The sequence below is a fragment of the Aptenodytes patagonicus genome, chromosome 11 (genome assembly GCF_965638725.1).
Source record: "Aptenodytes patagonicus chromosome 11, bAptPat1.pri.cur, whole genome shotgun sequence".
NCBI classification, from domain to species: domain Eukaryota; kingdom Metazoa; phylum Chordata; class Aves; order Sphenisciformes; family Spheniscidae; genus Aptenodytes; species Aptenodytes patagonicus.
In genome coordinates, this window is record NC_134959.1 from 4,959,129 (window position 1) to 4,981,051 (window position 21,923).

General features: G+C 37.9%; 1 protein-coding gene across 2 annotated transcripts in view; it reads right to left on the bottom strand.

The window, feature by feature from the left end:
* The window catches only part of CDH13 (cadherin 13), a 525,814-nt gene that overhangs the window by 411,923 nt on the left and 91,968 nt on the right, over nt 1-21,923 (bottom strand). For both annotated transcript variants that reach the window (XM_076349047.1, XM_076349046.1), the window contains exon 2: nt 15,562-15,673. In XM_076349047.1, the coding sequence (XP_076205162.1) occupies nt 15,562-15,673 (112 nt within the window). The remainder of the gene's footprint in view (nt 1-15,561; nt 15,674-21,923) is intronic.

The following is a 21,923-nucleotide window of genomic DNA, read 5'->3' on the forward strand; positions in this document are numbered from 1 at the left end:
ACTACCCCAAAACTGAAGCAATCAAGCTCATTAGTTGGTACACGTTAGTGAAAAATAGTCCTGGACTGTTGGGACTCAAAACCCCCACTCCAGCAGAGGTGCACAAGTGAGCAGCCTGCATCCAGGCTGTGTCTGCTCACAAGAGCAACAGGTAGAAGTGCAGCTATACGTGAAGTTGAAACGCAGCAATGTTTTCAAGTTGCAGAGCAGTGTTAAAGGAACTAAATACTTTATACGTGAAATGAGTAAATAAATCCCAAGGAATGGAATTAAGATGAGCATTAATCAGGAGGGTTTTGAGCATGGCACATGCATGGACCGGTTCATAGGAATCTTGCTAATTACCTTTCAAAGGCCACTTTATCCTATTAAGATTATCCTCAGGAGGCTCAAGACTTCGGGGGCAGTGGGGAAGACTGAAAAAACTAGCCATATTTATCATGTTTAGAAACAAACAGAAATTGATTTTTATTTATCTTATGAAGCAAAACCTCTACTATCTTTCTCTCCTGGTATTTAAGCCTTTTTTTTTTCCTAGCAATATAAATAACGAGACACACCAATTAAGCTGAGGGTAACCCTCTAAGCAATGAGAGATAAATACCACGACACCAACTTTAGTAAGCGGTACATGTAATTTCTCTTGTGCACAAATGTTGATGCAGATTACATGACAGTTTTAGACTTATTGCTGTGACCAAGCAAGGTATAAATTATGACAGGTCCACATGGATTACAGATGATTTGAAGCAAATCAAAGGCATTAACTTTAATAAGGTGCTTTGTCTCTCTTAAATGCCACTCTTACTTTCTGTAACAGCAGCCACTAAAAATCGATGATCAGAGACCTCTGCAGGCAACAGAGCTGTTAACCTCTGGAACTTCAGCCAAAGGAGCCCATGCAACCAGAGCCACAAACCCCATCTCCCAGATTCCTCCTCTGCAACACAGAGCATCAACAAAATTTACAACTTAAAAAAAGTAACTAATTTTTTTCTTTTAAAGTCAGCTCTACAAGTGTCTCCCTGAAAGCTACAGTCAGGGATTGCAGTACCCTACATATTGCTAGATGTAGCAGGACCACATGCATAGTAAATCTAAAATATAAGACCATGAAAGAGATTGAAAACTGAATCAAAATGCTTATTATACTTTCAATAACATGGCAATAGTTCACTCTGAGTCTCAGCCAGCTCTCAGTAAAGTCAATGAGAGTTGTTCAACTGAAATCAAACAATGTATGATTAGGTCCTCACAGAATTATACATAACAGTATATTCAAAATTGTAAAGAGTTTCAGGTTCACATCTAAAAGCCTATTTTCCTTCTGGAATTCTGCAATGAAGCTACTGTAAAAAAAGATTCAATACATAATTCAGTATAGCGGAAAGATTATTATAAAGGGTTATTAAATATAGCTCAAAGATTGTGGATAAAAAGAATGAAATCCCTCATTGCTTCAAACATGCTCTACTGACTTATACCACACACACTGTTTCAGACTACAAAAAAACCCATTCCAGATTTCAGAATGGAACCTCTAACACAGTAAAAGCAATAACAGCATTATTTTGCAAGAGGGGGGTGTGGGAGGGAAGCTCTTAAATCTCAAGATAAATTTTGATGTTGTACACTGATATTAACTTAAAATTTTGTTCTTCATGAAGTATGCCAGGACAAGGCAAGAAAGTGTTTCTTAACTTAGTTTGCCAATTTTACTATCAGTAACAGTGCTAGCCTGAACATATCCATTACAATTCTTTGTCTTCCCAACAGGCTGGCAGAAATATCTGAGTAACTACTGACTCACACACCCCAACACCTCCCTGTCAAAGTTAATCTGAAATTGATTTTACTTTCCAAAGGTAAAACAGAACTGCATGAAGTCAGCTACAAATGGCATTCACAGATCAGTGTTCAGCAATTTTTATAATTCCTGTAAGATGTCATGAGTATACCACAGGAGCTGTCTACCAAACCCTTGGAAGCTTCAGATCAAAATAGTCAATTACATTTCCATTGTTCCTTGGGGGGGGGGAAGGGGGAGTTTTTTCCCCCCCCCATTTTGTTTCAATGCCTGTAATCCTTCTAATTAGATTTTTTAGAACTAAACTGGGAGGGAAGCACACAGAACCGTATTTGCATTCATTACCGAACATCAGACTTTGCAGAGTTTAGTTTTGACAGTAGAAGAACTGGCAAACGCCATTGCTAGTTTCAGCATGGCACAAAAGGAGCTTTAAGATCAGGTTAATTAGAAGCAAGTGAGATACTGCTATTCAAAAATTCTTCTTTAAAGATAATTTGTTCATCCTTGTTTCATTCCCTTCTTTCAAGGGAAGATTTCTCCATTGTTTTCTCATCTGAAGTCTATGAAATAAATACAGCTAAGGAAGTACGTGCTTGCTAAATCCACTGGTCTCATGGAAATCAACCATTACCACTTCAAGTTGAGGTCTTCAGCTTTGTTCTGAAAAAACAAGTGAAATACCAACCATTCATGTCTCCTGCTGGCATGCAAGATGGCAGGCCCAGGTAACACAACTACATCATCTCCTTTGCTTTTGATGACACTGTTCTTAATAGAGTAAGCCAGATGGCAAATAAATCAGAGTATGGCTTTCCTATAATCTATTAATGAACAAGGAGCAGATGATGCGCAAAGGAAGAGATGTTCAGGATCTTTCAAGGGCATCCATGTTGCTTTTCTCATTTCATAGCAACATCTAAGTTATTAATTTCTCTGCAAAACTTCTATTGTCATTTATCATTAATAATGATCACTTTAGGGCATTCCAGAGAGGAAATGCAGTCATGTGTTCTACGGAAATCAATTCACTGACACCATTAGAGCTGTGCAAATAATTTATTTTTGGTTCAGCTGCCAAGCAGGAGGTGTTGAAGGAAAGGATTCCACCAGAATCAAATTCAAAAGAAAAATAATTTTCTCACCAAAATGAAAAAAATAAAAAATTGTTCAGTGCAATAGAAAACATTCCTCTTGACAAAGGTTGGATTTCTGACAAATATAGGAAAAATAAGTAGAGTTCCAGAATGACAAAACTATAAGGTGGAGGAGAAAAAGCCATGATGTTCTTCATGTACCCAGTAGCTCCAGTACTCCTCCAGGATCTGGAAGGCTCCTGTTCAGCTGCTTTGCTTGCTCAAAGCTACCGGAGCCTGTACTATCCTCCCTAGTTTTTAGAAAACTCTCCTAACCAGCAGTATCAGCCCCTTTTTTTTTGTTGGAGCCATTTCAATTGTATCTAATTAATCATTGCGGGAAAAAATTTAAAAGCAAATCACAGGAATGATACTCTAGCAAGCATATTTTTTTAATAAAAGCATTATAGAAGTATAAGCACCCAGGTGAGCAGGGACTGAAACAACAACCTTCGCGCATGTGAAAATGGGCAAATGACCAGGCTATGGAGCCACTCATTTAATCCATGCATAATTAATCCCTTTAAAGTATAACTGTTTCAACAGAAGGAAGAGGCAACAGAAGGGTAAGGCGGGGGCATCTGTGCCTAGTTAAAAGATTTCACTCTCCTGGGTATATGGCACACGTAGATCCAAGTAAAAGCTCTGCCCCTCAGGAAAGCCTAGATAAGAAAACATGATGTGGCACGTAAGATCTCAGACTCTCACAGGGAGATGAGAGGACAGGAAGAAGAGAAGCAAGTTTGTTGTCCAGTATGCCGTATTTGCCTGAATCTTGCTTTGAGGGCTCTATTCAGTTTTTCTTGGGGTGGTTTTTTTTGTTTCTTTTTGGTGGGGTTTTGGTTGATTTTTTTGTTTGTTTGTTTTGGGGTTTGTTTATTAACAACCCAGAAAGGCAGGAGGTGCCATTCTTACTTCTGCACAGCACTACCCAACTACCCAGTCAAGTCCCATCTGCAGCTGGCTCAGCATGTGCCATCACACTTGCTGCATCTCACATATGCCCAACTCCAGTAGGCTGCTGCGTACAGGCCATGCAAAGCGTGCAATGCCTGGGTACCTTCTAACGTTCTTTTGATCTAAATAGACTCCTTAATTGATCTTTGTGGGCACTATGTATTTCCTGTTGTCTTGACGGAAATAAGCACTCAAGATTTCATCTTGAGTGAAACTGGCTCTCTCCCACCATTATTAAACTAGCAATACTCTATTAAACTCTTGCAGATACTTTCACAGAGGACAAACTGAAAGCAGGGGCTGCTACCAGGTTTTCTAAACCCCCAGGTCTAGCAGGAAGACTGTATTATAGACCTGGCATTAGAGACCGGTATAAATAGTAAAGCTAGACAAAGAACAATTTTATGACCTTTCCTGTAACCTACCATTTCCAATTTGGTCACATTAAGCCTGGCCTTTAATCTTACTTAACAAATGTTTATAACTTTATTAGACTTTTAAATCTGTCAGTTCTCCTGGGGGCAGTGCCAGCTGTTCTAGCAAGGGCTGTTCCTCCCCAGCCCAAGGCAGCTGCTGCCCATTCCCCACCACCTTCCTCAGTGGGACCCCTGCCAGCAGCCCAACTTCCTGAGGCTCTCACCTACGTACCGCAGGCAGCAGCGGTGCAGCACCAGCCTTCTCCATCTATTTTCAGTGCTCATCCCTATGCAGAGCTTCATTATATTTAAAGAGGTCATTAAGAGAACATAAAGACCAGTCTAGCTTTGTTTGCTCAGTTACCTAAAACCCAGTACCACTTGCAGCCAGGAAGAATGCAAGTTTTGGTACAGACTTATGCAAGAAAACCAAACTTCAGTAGAAGTTTCCACTCATCTGTGGAAATTGAACTTCTTGCTGCATTTATGGTTCTGAGCATAATCACTCCAAATCATGTTTCAGCACAGAAAACACACGTGCTAGGAAGCTTGTGTGACTTTACTTTTGCATGGCTGCATAGGTAACAGTCACCTTACAGTTCTGCCATTGCCAAGCCTTTCCCAAAGGGCAAACGTTTTGCATAAGCAAAAACTTGTGCTGAAACTAATAGAATTTAGGCATATGGTACACTGAAATAAAGTCAAATTCCTATATAGAGTGTGGAGGGAACTTAAATTAAGGTGCTGCTTAAATACCTTGCTAAATCAGGATCTAAAGCATAGCTATGGTCCCAGAAAGAGTTAAGTCAAACGTGTCCAGCACTCATTCATTGTACAAGTAACTTCATTTCAATTAATTGTCAGCGCTAACTGTAGATAGTATCATACAATTCTGGGAAATGATGCTGACTTATAAAAACAGTAGTAAGTAGTCAATGCCTAATATTTCCAGAAGCATTAAGATTAATAGATTTATTATGTAAGTGTTAAAGCATCTATATTTCAATTTCTTCTAACTTTATTGGAGAAGCTATTAAAGGCAGTGTCTCAAAGAATAAAAGTAAAGTGCCAGAAGTAATAATATCATTTTTAATGAAGTTTCTTATTTAGATTTACAGTCGACAGAAGCTGCTATTCTATTATGCCAAAAAGCTTCTGCCTACCTGCATAAGATCTGACATTTCTCAGAAGAAACACCAAATCTTACAGAACACTTGGAGCATTGCATTTTCTTATTAATCAGAAGAGTGAACTGATTGGCTCTGTTATTAAAGATAATTTTAGACTATTTCCTGTGTCACAAACCTAACTTTTAAAAATTTAAATGAAGTGAGCTCTTGGTTGCAGATTATACCGTGTAACTCCCACAATACTGCTTTCATTTATCTAGAAAAAAAAATGTAAAATCACTATTTCCTATTTTATTTTATGTCACACTTGAGTTGTTTCTCCACAAGTACAAGCCAGGCTGAATACCACTTTTCCCTAGAAGAGCCAAGATTAAAAAACAAAGAAAAACACCAAAAAAAAAGCTCCAAAGCAATAGTAACTAGACAAGCAAACACAGATTCTTAGGCAACTGAGTTCACGGCCTTTCTTTCAGCCACAACAAATCCCTGGGAAGCTCCCTGACCACAATACTTAATAGCTGCCTTCCTACCATCCATGTCATTTGTTTGCATCCAGCATCACGCTTCAACACAAACTCATACAGAGGAATTAAAGAAATTTCCTTATGCTTCTGTCAGGCCTGCCTGGCCTTCAGGTCTAAGGAAATTCTTTGGTCAACAAGGATGCGGCTGAGCATTGGCTCCTCTCTTTCGGTGTACAATCTGCTGCAAAATACTTCATCCTTCCCCCTTCCTCAAGCACCGAGACAGTAGATGAAGCCTCTCCTTGAACGCAAACAGAGCAGTTATTGGAATTGTGCTGTTCCCCACAGCAATACAGACATAGCACTCCACGTGTGACAGCTCTTCAAGACAACTTTTAACCTTAAATAGGCCTGTGAACCATTAGGTTGGTGAAAGCTTGAGTCCTCAGACATTCCATTCCCAGAAACTGATATACACTCTTACTCTTTCCTTCTCTTCCCCAGTGTATCTGGCATATAGCATTGCACATCTTACTAACAGCAGCTATCCATAACATAATGTGTTGTGAAACAATGTCAGGAGTACAATTAAAGAATTGGGCAGTTAATGCTTCACCTGTCAAACAACCAGCAAAATAAAGGTGACATAGGCAACGAAGTAAAAAATGTTTTAGGTCACATAAAAGCAACCTATAACCTTGGCATTCAAACATCTTCAAATTTGATTTTTATTACGGGACATAAAAAACAATTCATTTAAAGTATCCTTATGTTTACAGTTTCAATTCCGTTTCACAGAGGGTTAAATTGATTAAACTATGCTTTGAACAATATTAAAGACAATGGAAGACCTGGAGCACACTTTTAATCACCTCTCCATGATGACAGAACCACAAAATACTGTGAGCTGCCACACCATGACTCAGGGACCATTTTAGCCAGAATTAACCCAAAATGCATTCATATTCGTGACTGTTTGTGATACTGTATACAGCTGGGAGCCAGTACTGTTACCCATTTCATGTTCCAACAGTGCTGTTGCATTGACATTCCCATGCAACTCGGGCATAGGCTGTCCTACTCCATCCCTCCTCTTCAGCCCCACCTCGTTCTTTTGTGACTCTTGGCAGGAGAAAGCAGCACTTGGCCCAGGGTGCAATTCACAACAGCTGACTGTCATGAATACCTCCCCCTCCAGGGAACACAGCAAGGAAGAGGAGACAGAAGAGTGACAAGAAGAGATTCAGAGGGAGCAAGTGGGCACCTGAGGTTTCCTGAATTGACCCTCTGAGGAAAGAAACAGGCTTTTTTTTTTTTTTTTAATATATCAACATTTCCCGTGTGGTTTGTATAGTATCCTTTATTCTAAGCCTCGCAGCAGGATTGCTTTCCCCGAAGCACGATAAAACCATGAAAAGATTCTTCTGCCAACTGTGCAGCATTTTTGTATGAGGATCAGAAAATGGATACGGGGAACCAAACACACCAACGTCACTTTGGTGTCCACACTAGTGTATTTTTATGTTTTTTCCAAAAGTAAAAATATTATATGCACTTTATTTTCATAATTCCTTTGATTCTGCCTCCCATTGTATTTATTCTTTAAAGTTGAAGTAATATTTTTATATAGGTTGGTGTTAATGTTTTATAAAGGTCAAATTATAGTGGTCTCCCTACTGTTTTATCGTAGGAGTTGAGAGCTGGCACTGTAATTAAAATTCCAGCTAAATAAAGTCTGCAGGAGTCCTACTTGTAACTGGGCAATTTGGTTTTCTAGCAAACCAGAGCACATTTTCTGTTGCCACTAGTTCACTGCCACACAAGAGAAGGGAAACAAAACCCACGTGCCTGAATTCATTTACACAAAGTTCCTTATTAGTATATTCAGAGAATATAAATAAATTCTAGTTATAGAATGTAATATAAATAAAATAAAAAATGCACCCATTTTCTACAACCTGCTTTTCAGTATTTTGGCAAAAATTGCCAGACAGGACAACTCAGTCTATACATAAACCTAGGTCTAGCCAAAATGTTCACACCACTGTTGATAAGGGATAATAGATTTGTAATTTGCCCTTCAGTAAAATAAACCTGAATCCCTGGCCGCAGAATGGTCCCATGCATCAATGAGATTATAATTTACTTCAGTCTAACCTGCAAGCAAGTACCAGAACTTAAATGCAAGTGTTTCACGAGTGTCAAAGATACACCAATCATGGCTACAACTTCAGCATCAAATTTCTCTTTTGCTATCGGCTACCTGTAAGCTGCTCCAGTATTGCCTGTTTTGCTGCTTTCTTTTAAAGGCCCCTCAGTTCTGCTTCAATTCTCCCCACAGCCGAGACAGAGAGAAGGCTGTGCTGATTTTTTTTTTTTTTTTTTTAAGAAAGGAAACAAATCAAACCTAGTATTGAAAGTGGAGCTCCTGTCTACAAAGCAACATCCTAGATTGCTATAGGAATCACCTTTTAGGCCTTCCCAGGACTCCCAATTTTATTTTCACCTTGTTTAAAAAGAATTCTTTGGTAAAGGAAATTCAGATTTTTGTTAAAGATAATCCCTTTCAGGCAGGATTTCTTTAGCCAATTTCTTATTTCAGCAAATCCTACCACTCCCCAGGGTTGATATTTTTTCAGGGATTAAAAAAACCCACAACACAAGCATTTTAGTTAATACTCACATCACAGAACATGACATGCACTTCACTACCTACAGCTTCACTTGTCTGCCCAAGAAGAAGCAGTAGGTACAAGGCCTACAAACATGCACAAAGTCATTCCAAAATGACCAGGGTTTTCAGAATCAATCCATAAAAAGTTACTTTTTCTTTCCCTTCTCTAGAGGAAAGGGTTCAGGTGGATAAGCCAAACAGAGACATAAGACAAAAATCAAGAACACTAGCCTCCAGCTAGAAAAAAAGCACTCAATCTAATAAATTTCTGAAAGACTTCATGAGTTTACTGCCAGTGCTACTTATTCTCAAAGACAGACAGAGAACACATGCCACAAGAAAGCTATGTAAAAAAGAGATGCGCCCATTAAAGCTGACAATAGCTGATGCAGATTGCTCTGTCCAGGAAAGACTGCTTTAAATAAGCAAAGGGAAAGAAAAACTGCAAGTTGAAGCATAAGCATAATTACATTAGAAAAGTTATAATTTGATTTGGATTAGCAGAGAGAAATCCCAAAAGCTAAGAATTAATTGTGAACTACATCTACAATTATTTTCAAAAATACTTGCATGCTTTAAGATATATCATTAACGTAAATGAGATTCTATGTTTAAAGGAAGATTTAACCTCACATACTACCATTAATTCTTGTTAAGTGTCCACACTGCACTTTGGAATGTAATGGAAAAAGTTAGCCAGCCATGATTCTTTTGAATGGTGCTTTCCTAAGATCCTCAAATTAAAAGTTCCGTCAGAAATGCGATCTGTGACAATACAAAGCTATGTACTACAGAAATGCATTAACGTCTCAGCATGTAGTAATTTGTGTTGCATCTCTCTGTCAGATATGAACAAGAGCTTCCTCCTGACAAAGCTGGGCTGATGCTGTAGCCTCTTCAGCATGACCCCAGCTCTAAACTACAACCAGATGTCATATGCCCCTACCCCTCATTTCCTCAGGAAGATGACCCTGTTAAATTTTGTCAACCATAAGCAATTAGTGTCAGACTATTTGCTTGCTGAGTTTTTCCAATGCTAAGCTACCTACATTTTCCTAAAAGACAGATTTTGGCCCTCCAACATGTTTATACACCTGCAGAGAACAAGGCTGACTCTTGGCCTGCATTGTTATCAGTTTAGGGAGTAACAGCTTAGTTAATCTGATTTTTGTTTTGGAATTAGCAACTGGAAATGAACAGAGAAGTCTTCCATTGAAGCACCTGGGGACATTATTAATACAAGGTTTGCACTGCAATGAGGAAGAGACCCATGCTGCTAATACTGAGCAGTCAGTCATTGGTTTAGACTATTGGAAGAACAGCTGGCATGCTTCAGCCAACCAAAGCCTACACATATTTCAAAAAAGTATTATCTGCGAAACATTATGGCCCTTGGAAAGTCTCCAGAAACAAATCAAATCTCAAACCAAGTAATCTGCTACTTTTACCTTCCTAAATCCAGACCAACCCGTTAACAGAGCATTCACTGTCACTGCGAAGATCCTGTCCCCCCCTTTTTTTTTTTTATAAAAAAACCCCAACCAAACAAGATTGCATGGCTTTTCTCAACAAAACAGAAAAGATACTTTCTGAGTTTAGATCTTCGTTTCCTCCACCTTAGAATTATAATGTCAAAATGGGGTTTCACCAACACGTATGGCTTTCCTTCCATTACTCTACAAGAGCTGACCATATCCCTGAGAGATTTTGACTTAGCCCTGAAGATTTTTTTCAGACTAAATAATTCTTTCACATTGTTCAGTCTAATGTCCTACCTTTTCAAAAACTAGTTTAATTAAATGGATATGCATAAAAATCAGTCTATTTTAAACTCATTTCCCCTCAGGTCCTGTTAATAAGCTGACATGCACTGTTTGGAAGGCAACTGTCTGACCACCTGGCACTCAACAACCATTTTTTCCTGTTTTGTTTTGCTTTAATCATATGTGAAAGCAGTTTAACGAGTGACATGATATTCTGTTATGTTGCAACATCAATCTGGATACATCTCTTCAGAGACACATCCGAGATGTTCTGTATTACTTAGTCACAATACATACGCAGACAACTTTCTCCCTCTGTGTAAGAGTTAGGCATCAAGCTTCAATTAAAAAGCAATGCCTTAGGTATTTAAGTGCAAAAGGATCTTCCCTTTGAAGATCCTCCTCACTCTGCCTCCATGAACATGTTGTAAAAGTTCCCAATCTCCCACTTTAAAAATTACCTCCACATTTTCGCAACCATTTTGCATATCCCCAGATATTTCCTGGAATTTTGGTAACATGAGTTTGGCTTCCTACAGCCATTTAAATGGGAATAGAGTGATTAAGAGATATCCCTAATGTCTGACTTCAAATCCAAACCCAATATTTCTGTCCACGTGGCATAACAGAGTCCCAGACGCCTGGTTTTAATCATGTATCCAAGTGTCAGAACTGAAGCTCTGGTATTCAAGTTCTATACATGGGTATGTGCACATTAAGATATATCTTAAGAGTATAAAAAGCATTCTGCTATCTGGGTAGAAAAGTTAACAGACACATTTCTGTAGAACCTGCTACCACATGCCCAACACAGGAACCAAGTCATTTTTCAACATTTTCTAAAGAAGTATACTTCTTAACATAGCTAATGATCTATGTGAAATGAAAGTAATTTTAAGATGTTTGTAGAATTCAAAATGCGTTAAAGACTTCTTTATTTTGAAAAGCCACAACTATGTTTCAAGATGGATGCACTACAGATATGTACACCTGAACAGGTGAAAAATCCATAGTTATCTGTTACCCAAAAGTCTAGGCAGTTTTCCCTGCAAGAAATTACTAAGCCAAAAATATTACCTCACTTGAACACATTCTTTTGCAAGCTACAACTACCACCTGTAGTTCCAATTACTTAAGACCTGCAATATTCAGCATGAAGAGTTAACATGGGTGTATAAGCCTCATGTTAAAACTCCATAGAGGGTTTGGCATATTTACAGTATATTGAATTAGGCTGCCACATTGGCTCTATACAAGCTGCAGAAAAAGTGAAGCAGGAGGAGATGAATCAAGTGTGTGTGATTACACATACTGTATGGATCAGAGGAAACAAGAGAGCAACAGCAGTAATATTGATAGCATGAAACAATCACAAAAAGAGGCCACCTGTACAGTCAAATGCCATGGTAATCAGTGGGAAGAGTGGATGTGATAAATCACAAATCTCACATGGCATCATCTGAGAATCAACAGGAAATGTTTTGATGTGACCGTGATTGGCGCTGTGTTCCATGTACACACATGATATTGTAATAGTAGGAATGGTCTTCTCTGATCTTTTCACAAGCATTATTCAGTTTGAACAAAGGAAATCTTGTTGGAGGCTACAGCTTTGCTAGACAACAGAAGAACTGCCTTTAAGCATTAATGATAAGCAAACTAATATATTTCCCATCATATGAGTAAACAAAGATTTTCAATATGGTTGAACAGAAAAGTCTTTGTTAAAATCCACAGAATAAAAAAAGTACCCAAATGCAGACAGACAAAGCCCTAATCTTGAAGCAGCCCAAGCTCTGAAACATGCAATCTATCACGTAAGAGACAGAAGAGGTCAGCCATTAATTAACATCCAAATTAAAGCTTTTCAAGTAAGGGTCAAAACTTCCTTTGTTTTGACATTTAAATCACTGGCAACGCATTCCCCAGTTTAGTATGCACAACGCATCACCCAACGCCTTTATGTTAATTGCCTCAATTTTTCAAGTGCACTGTTTGATTCATTGTCAATTAAAAATACCCCCAAAAGCCAAGACTCATGTATGTTAAGTATAAACATGATTAATGTAACACAATTACATTTCCACATTTGATGAGTCTGATTAGGAACTTTCTATCAGCCTGGCGTGATGGAGCACTGTCACTATCAGTGACCTGTCAGCCTTGCCAAAGACAAGCTTGCTGATAGGGAAGCATTTCATGGCCACAAATATTTCAGAAAGGTGTAAAACCTGTAATTAAATGCTGCCAATTATCACCTTATCAAGAACATAGCAGTCTTTATGATCTTCTCTGTTTGATTGCAGAAGATGGTCCTAGGTCTAAACTAAAAAAAGCCATAAGGAAGAAAAATCCAGTAACGTCATTGCTTGTTAAAGCAATAATTATGTGGACAGACCCTCTAGTATTTCCAGAAAGTGACTCTATGAATCTTCTCCACTACATCAAGGGAACATATGGTGTAAGAAAACAGCACTCAGGGAGAAGAACTGGGCAGGCTACAAGTAGGAAAGCAACGCCTGATTTTGTTTGTGGTCATAGAAAACACAAGTTATATGGAGATAAAGGGGTCTGATGAGAAAAAAAGTCAAAATTAAGAAAAATAAATGACAAATTTAGGAAAATAAAATTATCCAAGTCTGGAAGTTGCTGTTAAGTGATACGCAATGGTAAAGTAAAAAAAAAAAAAGCAGTTCAGCCTGAGCACAATGAGATAAAAGCTAAGAAATAGCAACAGAATCCCAATGAAACTAACGGGAAGGAAGGTATGCATACACAACTGGACTGATGTAATTTTTATGACCAGCTTATAAGTAGGCTTTGATAAGAATTGGTACAAGTCAGAATAAGAAATAAGATAAGATTCTGTACCCTCAGTTTGGGCTTCTCTTCCTTCTTCCCATTAGTAAATGTAAAATATAATTAACGTTGCCATATTTAGAAGTAATAAATACATAAGAACCGGCCATAACCTATATTTAATTACAAGGGAGATACTAGCAGTGAAATGTACAGTAGGTCCTCATTTAAATTGAAAAATAAAAAAAAAAAGAAAAAGACTGTTTTATTGCGCTTCAGAAAAGAATTAAGGAGCTCCTTGGCTTATCGAGGACTACAAAAGCAATCACTGCTATAGACCTGCTGTGCATATTCGCTCTATTAATTTACATAGCCCTGGTAAGCGTCACATTGCAATGCAACTGCTAAATTACACTGCTCTTGGGTAACGGGTATAAAAAGATGCAAGAGCATGCGAAGTGTATTCAAACAGACAATTAAAAATATCAATTCTGTTGACAGCTAAAATGAAGAAACTGTGCAGAGGTTTAATGCTACTGCATGAAGGACATACTGTTTACAAGTGATTGAATTAACTAGAATCATGCATCGACAGTCTGCCTTTGTCAAACACTACATATTAGGCCAATTTAGTGTCTGCTTATTAAAATAATTTAATTCCAAAGACTGTTTCCAGGCATTTCTAAATCTCCTCCTGCTCTTCCCTCCTCCTCACGTTAATGATGGCATCTTAATTATTGTGCTAGTTTCACACCAGTGTAATTTGCTGGGTCACCAGAGAGCAGCCCAGTCAACTTTGGCTTAACCAACTCGTCGTTTAGGTGTTTGGGAGGACAAGCAGGAGGACAGCATGAGATCTGGCCAGACACGCTACAGCCTCAAAGTTCAGAAGCAGCCAAAGAATACAAAGATTATTTTTATTCAACTTAACACTAACTTGTTAATATGACTTTTCTTTACATAGGTCTTCAACTTTGCATGCTTATTAAGTCTGTAATACTTCCTATATTCTATGAATTTCTACTTTTAACCATGTAGGCATAACGTGTTCATCAACTCTTTAAAATAAGAATTTTAAAAAAAATTGCCTAGAGAAATTAGAAGTTTGAAATCTTTCTTCTAAACTGAAGAATAACCTTACATCTCTGTGAATAGCATTACTACTTACGATCTAAATTTCCTCTGAAAATGCAACTAATTAACTTATCAAAATGCTTAGACTAAAAATGTTATCCTAAAGGTTTGCTCTAGCACCTGTTAAAGGCTGAATGACTTGAGAGAGTCATTTCAATAGACTCTGGCAACCAGTTCTGACATTTCATTTTGAAAAGTTAGTGCTATTTTAAAACAAGCGTGCACAGATATTACACCTTCATCCAAACATGCATAACAGTGAAAATATATCAATATGCAGTAATAATATCTAGAGGGAACTGAGATGGGAAATGTGTGCATTTAATGAGCAATATTGCTTTGCATTTCTTGGTTTCACCAAACTATCGCTATGCATCACATTGTAGGATCTAGATACTGTACATAGATGCCAAGCAGTACTGTCTCATGCTGCATACCTACAAGAATTCCTGGTTCAACAGCAAGCAACCAAGCATGACAAAGAAACTATTAGTAATATGTATCACATATAAAAATGCTGGCATATTTGGAAGTTATGAAAATGGCAGCACTTAATATCTTTAAGTGTTCAAAAATCATTGACCATTGGATAAGGTACTACCTTAGTTTGACAGCCGTGAAATCCCAAAGCCACAGAACTGAATAAACAAGTTGTAACACTTGCTCACTGAAGTACTTGAATGAACTAACACCAGGACTGAAAGACAGTTAAATCTCCTTCAGTTTAATGCTTTGAGTACACAATGCCAGATTGGATTTTATAATGGGACACCTGGTCATTGGAAATATTACTGAATATCCCAGTTGTATGACACACGTAGTAACAATTTGCTATCACTGACAATCACAAGCTTCATCCAGCCTCCTCTGAATTTCATGTAAAGACTTGGACTTGCACCGGCTTTGAATGAAGCTTCTAGGATATAAGCTTCTAAATCTGAGTTGCAGAGATGAATTAATAGTGAAATGTTGATAGACAAGCCCATAGGAAAGACTATAAAAAATATCAGAGTAAATTTACTTTAAAAAAGTGGGTGATTCTAAGTTTTCACAATAATCATATTGTCCTAAATGATTATATATAGTATTTTGCCATCTCTAATACATGGAACAGAGTAAAGTCTGTAGAGAGATAGGATTAATGCAGGGGAACCCAGACAGAATCATGGCAATATTCAAAACCCTACATACAAAAAGAGCTTTCTGATAGATGGCAGGAGTGATATGAATACATAAGCAATTCTGATTTTTGCACAATAGTAATATATGAAAATAACATACGGTTCAGGACTGGCTGGTCCTCTGTGAATTCAAATGGCTGTTCAATATAAAAAGCCTTTTGCTGGAATCCAGGGACACATTCTAAATCTTCAGCACATGCAAGCAGCAGAACCTGAGGGGAAAAAAAAAAGGAAATGGACTTTTAACATCCACTCATTCATCCATCACGTTGGCTTCTGGGAATGATACTGGGTTTAGGCTCAGTGCTCATAAAACAAAACATTGGGCTCCATGCTCATAAAACAAAATATCCATCACGCCACACTTTCCCTTCAAATCTTGCTAAACAATTTTTTATGTAAGGTTTCTGCTTCTATATGTGTGGGCTGGCATGGAAATTACAAAATAGTAGCTTTCAAGGTTAAGTTCAGTTCAGATTATCAATAAAGGATATTATTGGTTTTTGTGAAAACATAGGATGTAATGTTGTTCCTAAAAATCACAGGTGAATACAGCTAGGCTTAAATACATGCATAAATTAAGCACTCTTAAGTTGATTTAAATAATTGACAAATTATGGTCTGCAAACCTAGTTTCAGAAAGTTGATCACCAAGTTACAGAAGGAATTCTTTATTCAAGAGCGAAGTTTCACATCATAGAAGTTTCCTTTATAAAACTTCTTTGCTAACAAATGTAAACTGTTGCCTTTTTTTTTTTCCTTCCTCTCTGAGCCACAGTTTGTCCATTTTCCCTGTAATCAAAAACTTGTTTACACCAAGGGAAGACTGAAAATGAAATGTGTGCCTCATAGTGGAGGTGGATCTGAAGGTTAAAGTTGAATACAGTTTGTGTCACTGTTAGTATGTGGTCAGAGTTCCCTGTCACCACAGGAACGCTTAGCAAAGGAGGAAGCTTAAAAGCAAAATAAAATTGGTTGGAAATAGGTACGATGCTAATCTCAGTCTCTGAAGGTTTATGTTCTATCCCTGAATAGAGACAACCACCTTGAAGGCTATTTTTCTTGGCAGCTTTTAAATGAGAGCATGGGGCTAAGAATGTCCAAGAAAGATGCAGCAAGAAAAAAGATTGCCAAAAATTTTAAAAGGTTAAACAGAGAGGCAAAAGGAGGCAAGTTCAAGAGTAGGAAAAGCCAAATCTGTATTTTTCAACCTATGTATGTGTAACCGCATTTTCAAAAGTACTTTCCGCTTCTGTCGTGGTTTAACCTCAGTCGGCAACTAAGCACCACGCAGCCGCTCGCTCACTCCCCCCACCCGGTGGGATGGGGGAGAGAATTGGAAGAGCACAAGTGAGAAAAACTCGTGGGTTGAGATAAAAACAGTTTAATATTTGAAATAAAATGATAATAATAATAATATGATAATAATAATACACAAAGCAAGTGATGCACAATACAATTGCTCACCACCCACCGACCAATGCCCAGCCAGTCCCTGAGCAGCGGCCCCCCCGGCCAGCTTTCCCCAGTTTATGTACTGAGCATGACGTCCCATCGTAGGGAATGTCCCTTTGGCCAGTTTGGGTCAGCTGTTCTGGCTGTGCCCCCTCCCAGCCTTCTTGTGCACCTCCAGCCTTCTCAGTCGGTAGAGCATGAAAAACTAAAAAAGTCCTTGGCTAGTGTAAGCATTACCTAGCAACAGCTAAAACATCGGTGCATTATCAACTTTGTTCTCATCCTAAATCCAAAACACTGTACCAGCTACTAGAAAGGAAATTAACTCTATCCCTGCCGAAACCAGGACAGCTTCAGAGCCTCCAAAGGTGTTTTTCAAAACCTGACTTTCAGCTGGTGTACGGAATACTCTGATCTCAAAGTTATTATGGCCAATCTGCTGCTTGTTGGACAGCCAAAGGGTGGGGGTGGTGAAATCAAAGAGAGGGCACATATAGTGGCCAAGAAGAAAATGGTCAAGCAAACACAGTGGTTCTGAATGACATTCGCTCTAAAATTCAAGTGGCCTTGCACAAAGGGGTTTATTTACTCAAGGCATTCTGAACATGATTACAATTTTGCAAATAAAGCTCTTCAGCTGTAACATGAGGGCAATTTCTCCCCACACCACACAAGTGAATGCTGAAGCCTCCTTTCTCCTTCACCAGCTCAGGTGACAAACTGCACCCTCACTTCTCCCAACCCAACAGCAGCATCTCACACATTTCTCAGTTCTACCTCCACCACATTATCATCTAGGTATGCTGATCCTAGACAGATGTCCTGCAAAATTTTAACATCTGCCTGCTTCCCTCAACCACCACTCATAGTCCATTTGCTAAATCAGAGCAATACATTATCTGCTCTCTCCCTTCATGCACTTCACACTCACTATAAGCTTTATATGATCCCATTTATAAAAACCAAAGGCAGCAATACCCCACCTGGTCTGCATTAGTTGTTCTTATTGAAACCAACTGCTGGATCATTTGTTTCATGTCACTGACATTTGCTATAAAAGCTTGGCTAGAAGTGCTAGCAGACTGTGAGAAACAGCCAGCGTATTTCATGACAATTGAGCTGGTGGTAGTCAAATGCAACAGAAATGCCTTTGCCTTCCATCCTGACCTGCTTTGTGTTTGTCCCGTTGAAGAATTAACCAAGAAAGAAGAGAAAGACTTGAAGTAATACACCAAGCAAGGTGCAATACACTTGACTACTATTCACTTCTATATATCCACATAACTGCTGCCTGTCTTACGAAGGCTTAAAAACCACAGTGCCTAATCCCTTATTCAATTATTGACATTGATATATTAGTTTTATTGGAGATTCTGGACTCTATAGGGGTTGAGAATTGGACATGTCCCCTTCGGTCTTCCAGTATGAGACATCTGCAAATGTGAACTGACATATTCAGAGCCTGCCCTCGATATTGTACATAAAACTTACCGATTCTAAAAAAAAAGATAGCCTGATATGCATTTAAATGGTCACATGCACAGTAAGACACGCATGCATTTCTGCACACATTTTCTGTGTGCACAGGTGCATTTTTACAGTACCTGTCTTTCTGACTCATGGTGTTACTGAATGAACATGCATAAAAATGCAATCACAGCAGAAGGAAAATTCTTCCGATCTCAAGATGCAAGCAAAGTTATATAACAAGTCCACACCAGAAAAATAGCCCAAGCAATATATGCTGAAATTTAACTACAAACAACTCTTCTCCTAAAGGATTAACACAGCAATTAAAAGAGGCAAATCATGTTCTGATCTCCCAGCTACTGGCATCTTAAAGCTGAAACTCTTGACTTACAGAGCTATAAATAAAAAGCCTGCTTTGGACATCATCTATGTCAGTACTTAGAGAAGGGAATATGTCTACTTTATCAGATTTGTGACAGTGTAAGTTGACTTTGAAATCTGGGCAATCTAAATAGGTCATGAGTTTACTTCTGTAAGCCTGGTACAGAAGCCTCACATAATACAGATGTAGCAAATAGAAAGTGACCTTTACTCCCTTTGAAATAATTACAAGACTCAGGCTTGGCCTTGCTGTGAAATGGAACATTTTATTCTACTTGCACAATTCCAGGCACTTTCTTCATCTCAACATGTCAGACAAGATGTTAAATTTGTCACCACACTGAGAGTTTTTAATTAATTATTTTTAAAAGCACAATTATTCTTTTAATTTATTTTTCTCACAGAGAAACTTCTTCTGTTGAACTAAATGTCCATCTCATTAAAATAATTTCTGTTGAGGTTCTTCACTTTGGGGAAGAAAGTCTTTAAAAATACCTTGAAAAAATAAGCCAAGCAGATATATGTTGAAGGCAAAGAGAACATTGTTCAAAGCAGAATACATTCTGAATTTAAGCACCATGTAGATTTCATATTTTTGGATATAATAAAAGGGTTTATGGATGGATAAGCTACCTAAAGACAGACTTCAGCTAAATACACTGAAAATAATGTTAAAGTGTCATATATGTAGAATTCAGAATATATAAATATTGTTCACACATCTAGTCACGTAAGTACTGGGCAATTAGTACAAAAGGATCTTTCACCCACTACTAAGAAAAAAGCCTAATTCTTCAAAGAATACGACAATTATGCAGCAAACATCATTTGCTCATGAAAATCTGAAGGGGTAGAAGTCTGAAAAGCAAACCAAGGGAGTCATGACTACTCAGATCTACAGATCCTATATTCACTGACAAGCAGAATCAAAGTTTTTCATAACCTACTGCTTTTCAGAAATGTACAGAGCGAAGACTCATTTTTAATATCCTGACAATTTGTCTTTCTGAATTTATTACCAGTCACTATAAGGAAATGTCACTAGTTCAGATAACTCCTGTGCAGGTTTGGTCACTGGGCTAGAGCTGCACTTCTGATGAGGTATCAAGCCTATGAAACGCCTTTTTTTTGGTTAATAAAACAGCGTACACATGCTGGTGACCTTGAATGACCCCAACATTTGCACTGAAAGCCGTTCACACAGAACATGGATTGGAAAGCAAAAGAGGATGGCAATTTTATACCATACTGCAGAGGAAATTAATAAAGCCCCTGATGTTAAAGTACCTTTGGGTATTACCACATCTCAAAAACCAGGGTTCCTCTACCTCCTCTGCTGGCAACTGAAAAGTTAGTCTCTGAAATGACCTTACACAGAATTTCAAAATCTTTATATCCTTTTTCACTCGCCCAGTTTCAGCACGTGAAGCAACTCCATTCAGGTTTGATTGGCCACATCCTCACTCTGCAAATTAATTTTCTCACCTTTTACTGTAAACATTCTCGTATCTTCATTAGCCCTACCTGTATGAGATCAACTTTTGTCACAAAAATGCAAGCTTCAGAATATTAACTGCATTTCAGACATTCTTGTGGTGTGAAATGCATCCTTGTGCAAGGTTTTATTTAAATAGAGATGTAAATGCAGACACCTATGAAAACGATCTGCCCAGACATGAATTTTACACACAATAAACGCAAACAAATCTCATTTCATAGGGCAGTATTCTATACGACCACATTCTACCTTTGGCTTCAGGAGAGTAATTCAAAATGCAAACAGACCAACATAAAACCCCACAAAAGATGACCTAAAATAGAAATAAAATTCATTTTTAATAACAGTAATAATCTCAAAAGTTCAAAATTATGAGTCACTTCCTGAGAAATGAGGGGTCTGGTTGGGGGTTTTTTTGTTTGGACTTTTTGGTGAGGGTTTTTTTGGAAGTATGGTTTGGGGGTTTCTTTTTTATTCATTTCACTCATTTACTTGGAAGTAAGTATTGAAAAATTCATGCTTCCAAGCTTTTCTCTGGAAACATGAGAACTGGAAATTTGCTTTTTGCATATGAAAACTTCAGATTTTCATATAAAATATGGTGATCCTAAAAGCTGAGAACTGAGAGGGAAAAAAGTAATCAGAATGAAAACTGCCAACACTGAATTAAATTGCACATGACAAAATATTTTTATCATGCAGATCAAGATCTTTGAATCGTAAAACCCTTTCTATCTTCAGGTGCTGCAACACTAGACCCACAAAAATGGGTAGGGAGTAAGCCATCAGAGAAGAAAAACAAGTAATAAGCAGCACACAGTCACAATGATTTGCAGAGAGATGATGAAATCTTGCCTTCACTGAAGTCAGTAAGAACTATTCATTGATTTTAGGTTTTTACTCAAGATTTAAGTGAAGGAGTTACTTAAATGAAATTAACAGAGGGATACTTAAACAGAATAAAAAGAGTACTGCTTTAAGTAAGGTTCCGGTTCTGCATTATGCAGACTCCAATTACAGTGTCAGCAGGTCCTAAGGCAATTGTTTCATCAAATCACATACAGACTGAACATGAAGTTCTCCTTGTCTTCTGTATTTTTTAAGATCAATTGGAACAGGAAAAAAAACCCTCAAAAGCCTGAATAACTTATCCTCTGATTGGCATAATTAACAAAGGTTTTTTAACGTTGCATAAAGGTATGTTGAATTATTTATCTCTGAAAGTGACTAAATTAAATAAAACACACAGTTCTTTTGCATTAATTTGATCTTGGAGCACTACAATTTGGGGAATTTTCTATTCAATATTTTCACTTTGGAGGGAAAGTTTTCACTGTTTTAGGCTTTAACCTCTCTTCTTTTTATCAGCAAAGAGGTTCAGAAAAAGAATATTCACAATCTCTACAGCTCTACCTCTAAATCTGATAGCGAATTCCGTCATTTTTGTAAGAAATGCTATTAAGATTTGGCACTAAGATTCTTCAAGGATGATAAATATTCTTTTAAAGGGCATACATATCCATTTACTGCATAGCTCTGTCCTAAAAGTGAAAGTCACATTTGGAGTACAGAAGAGTGGGCTATGAAAATGCAAATTAGAATGACTTTATTGGCTCAAATGAATTCAGTTCTCCTGTCACTAAGTGGTGTGACTGTAG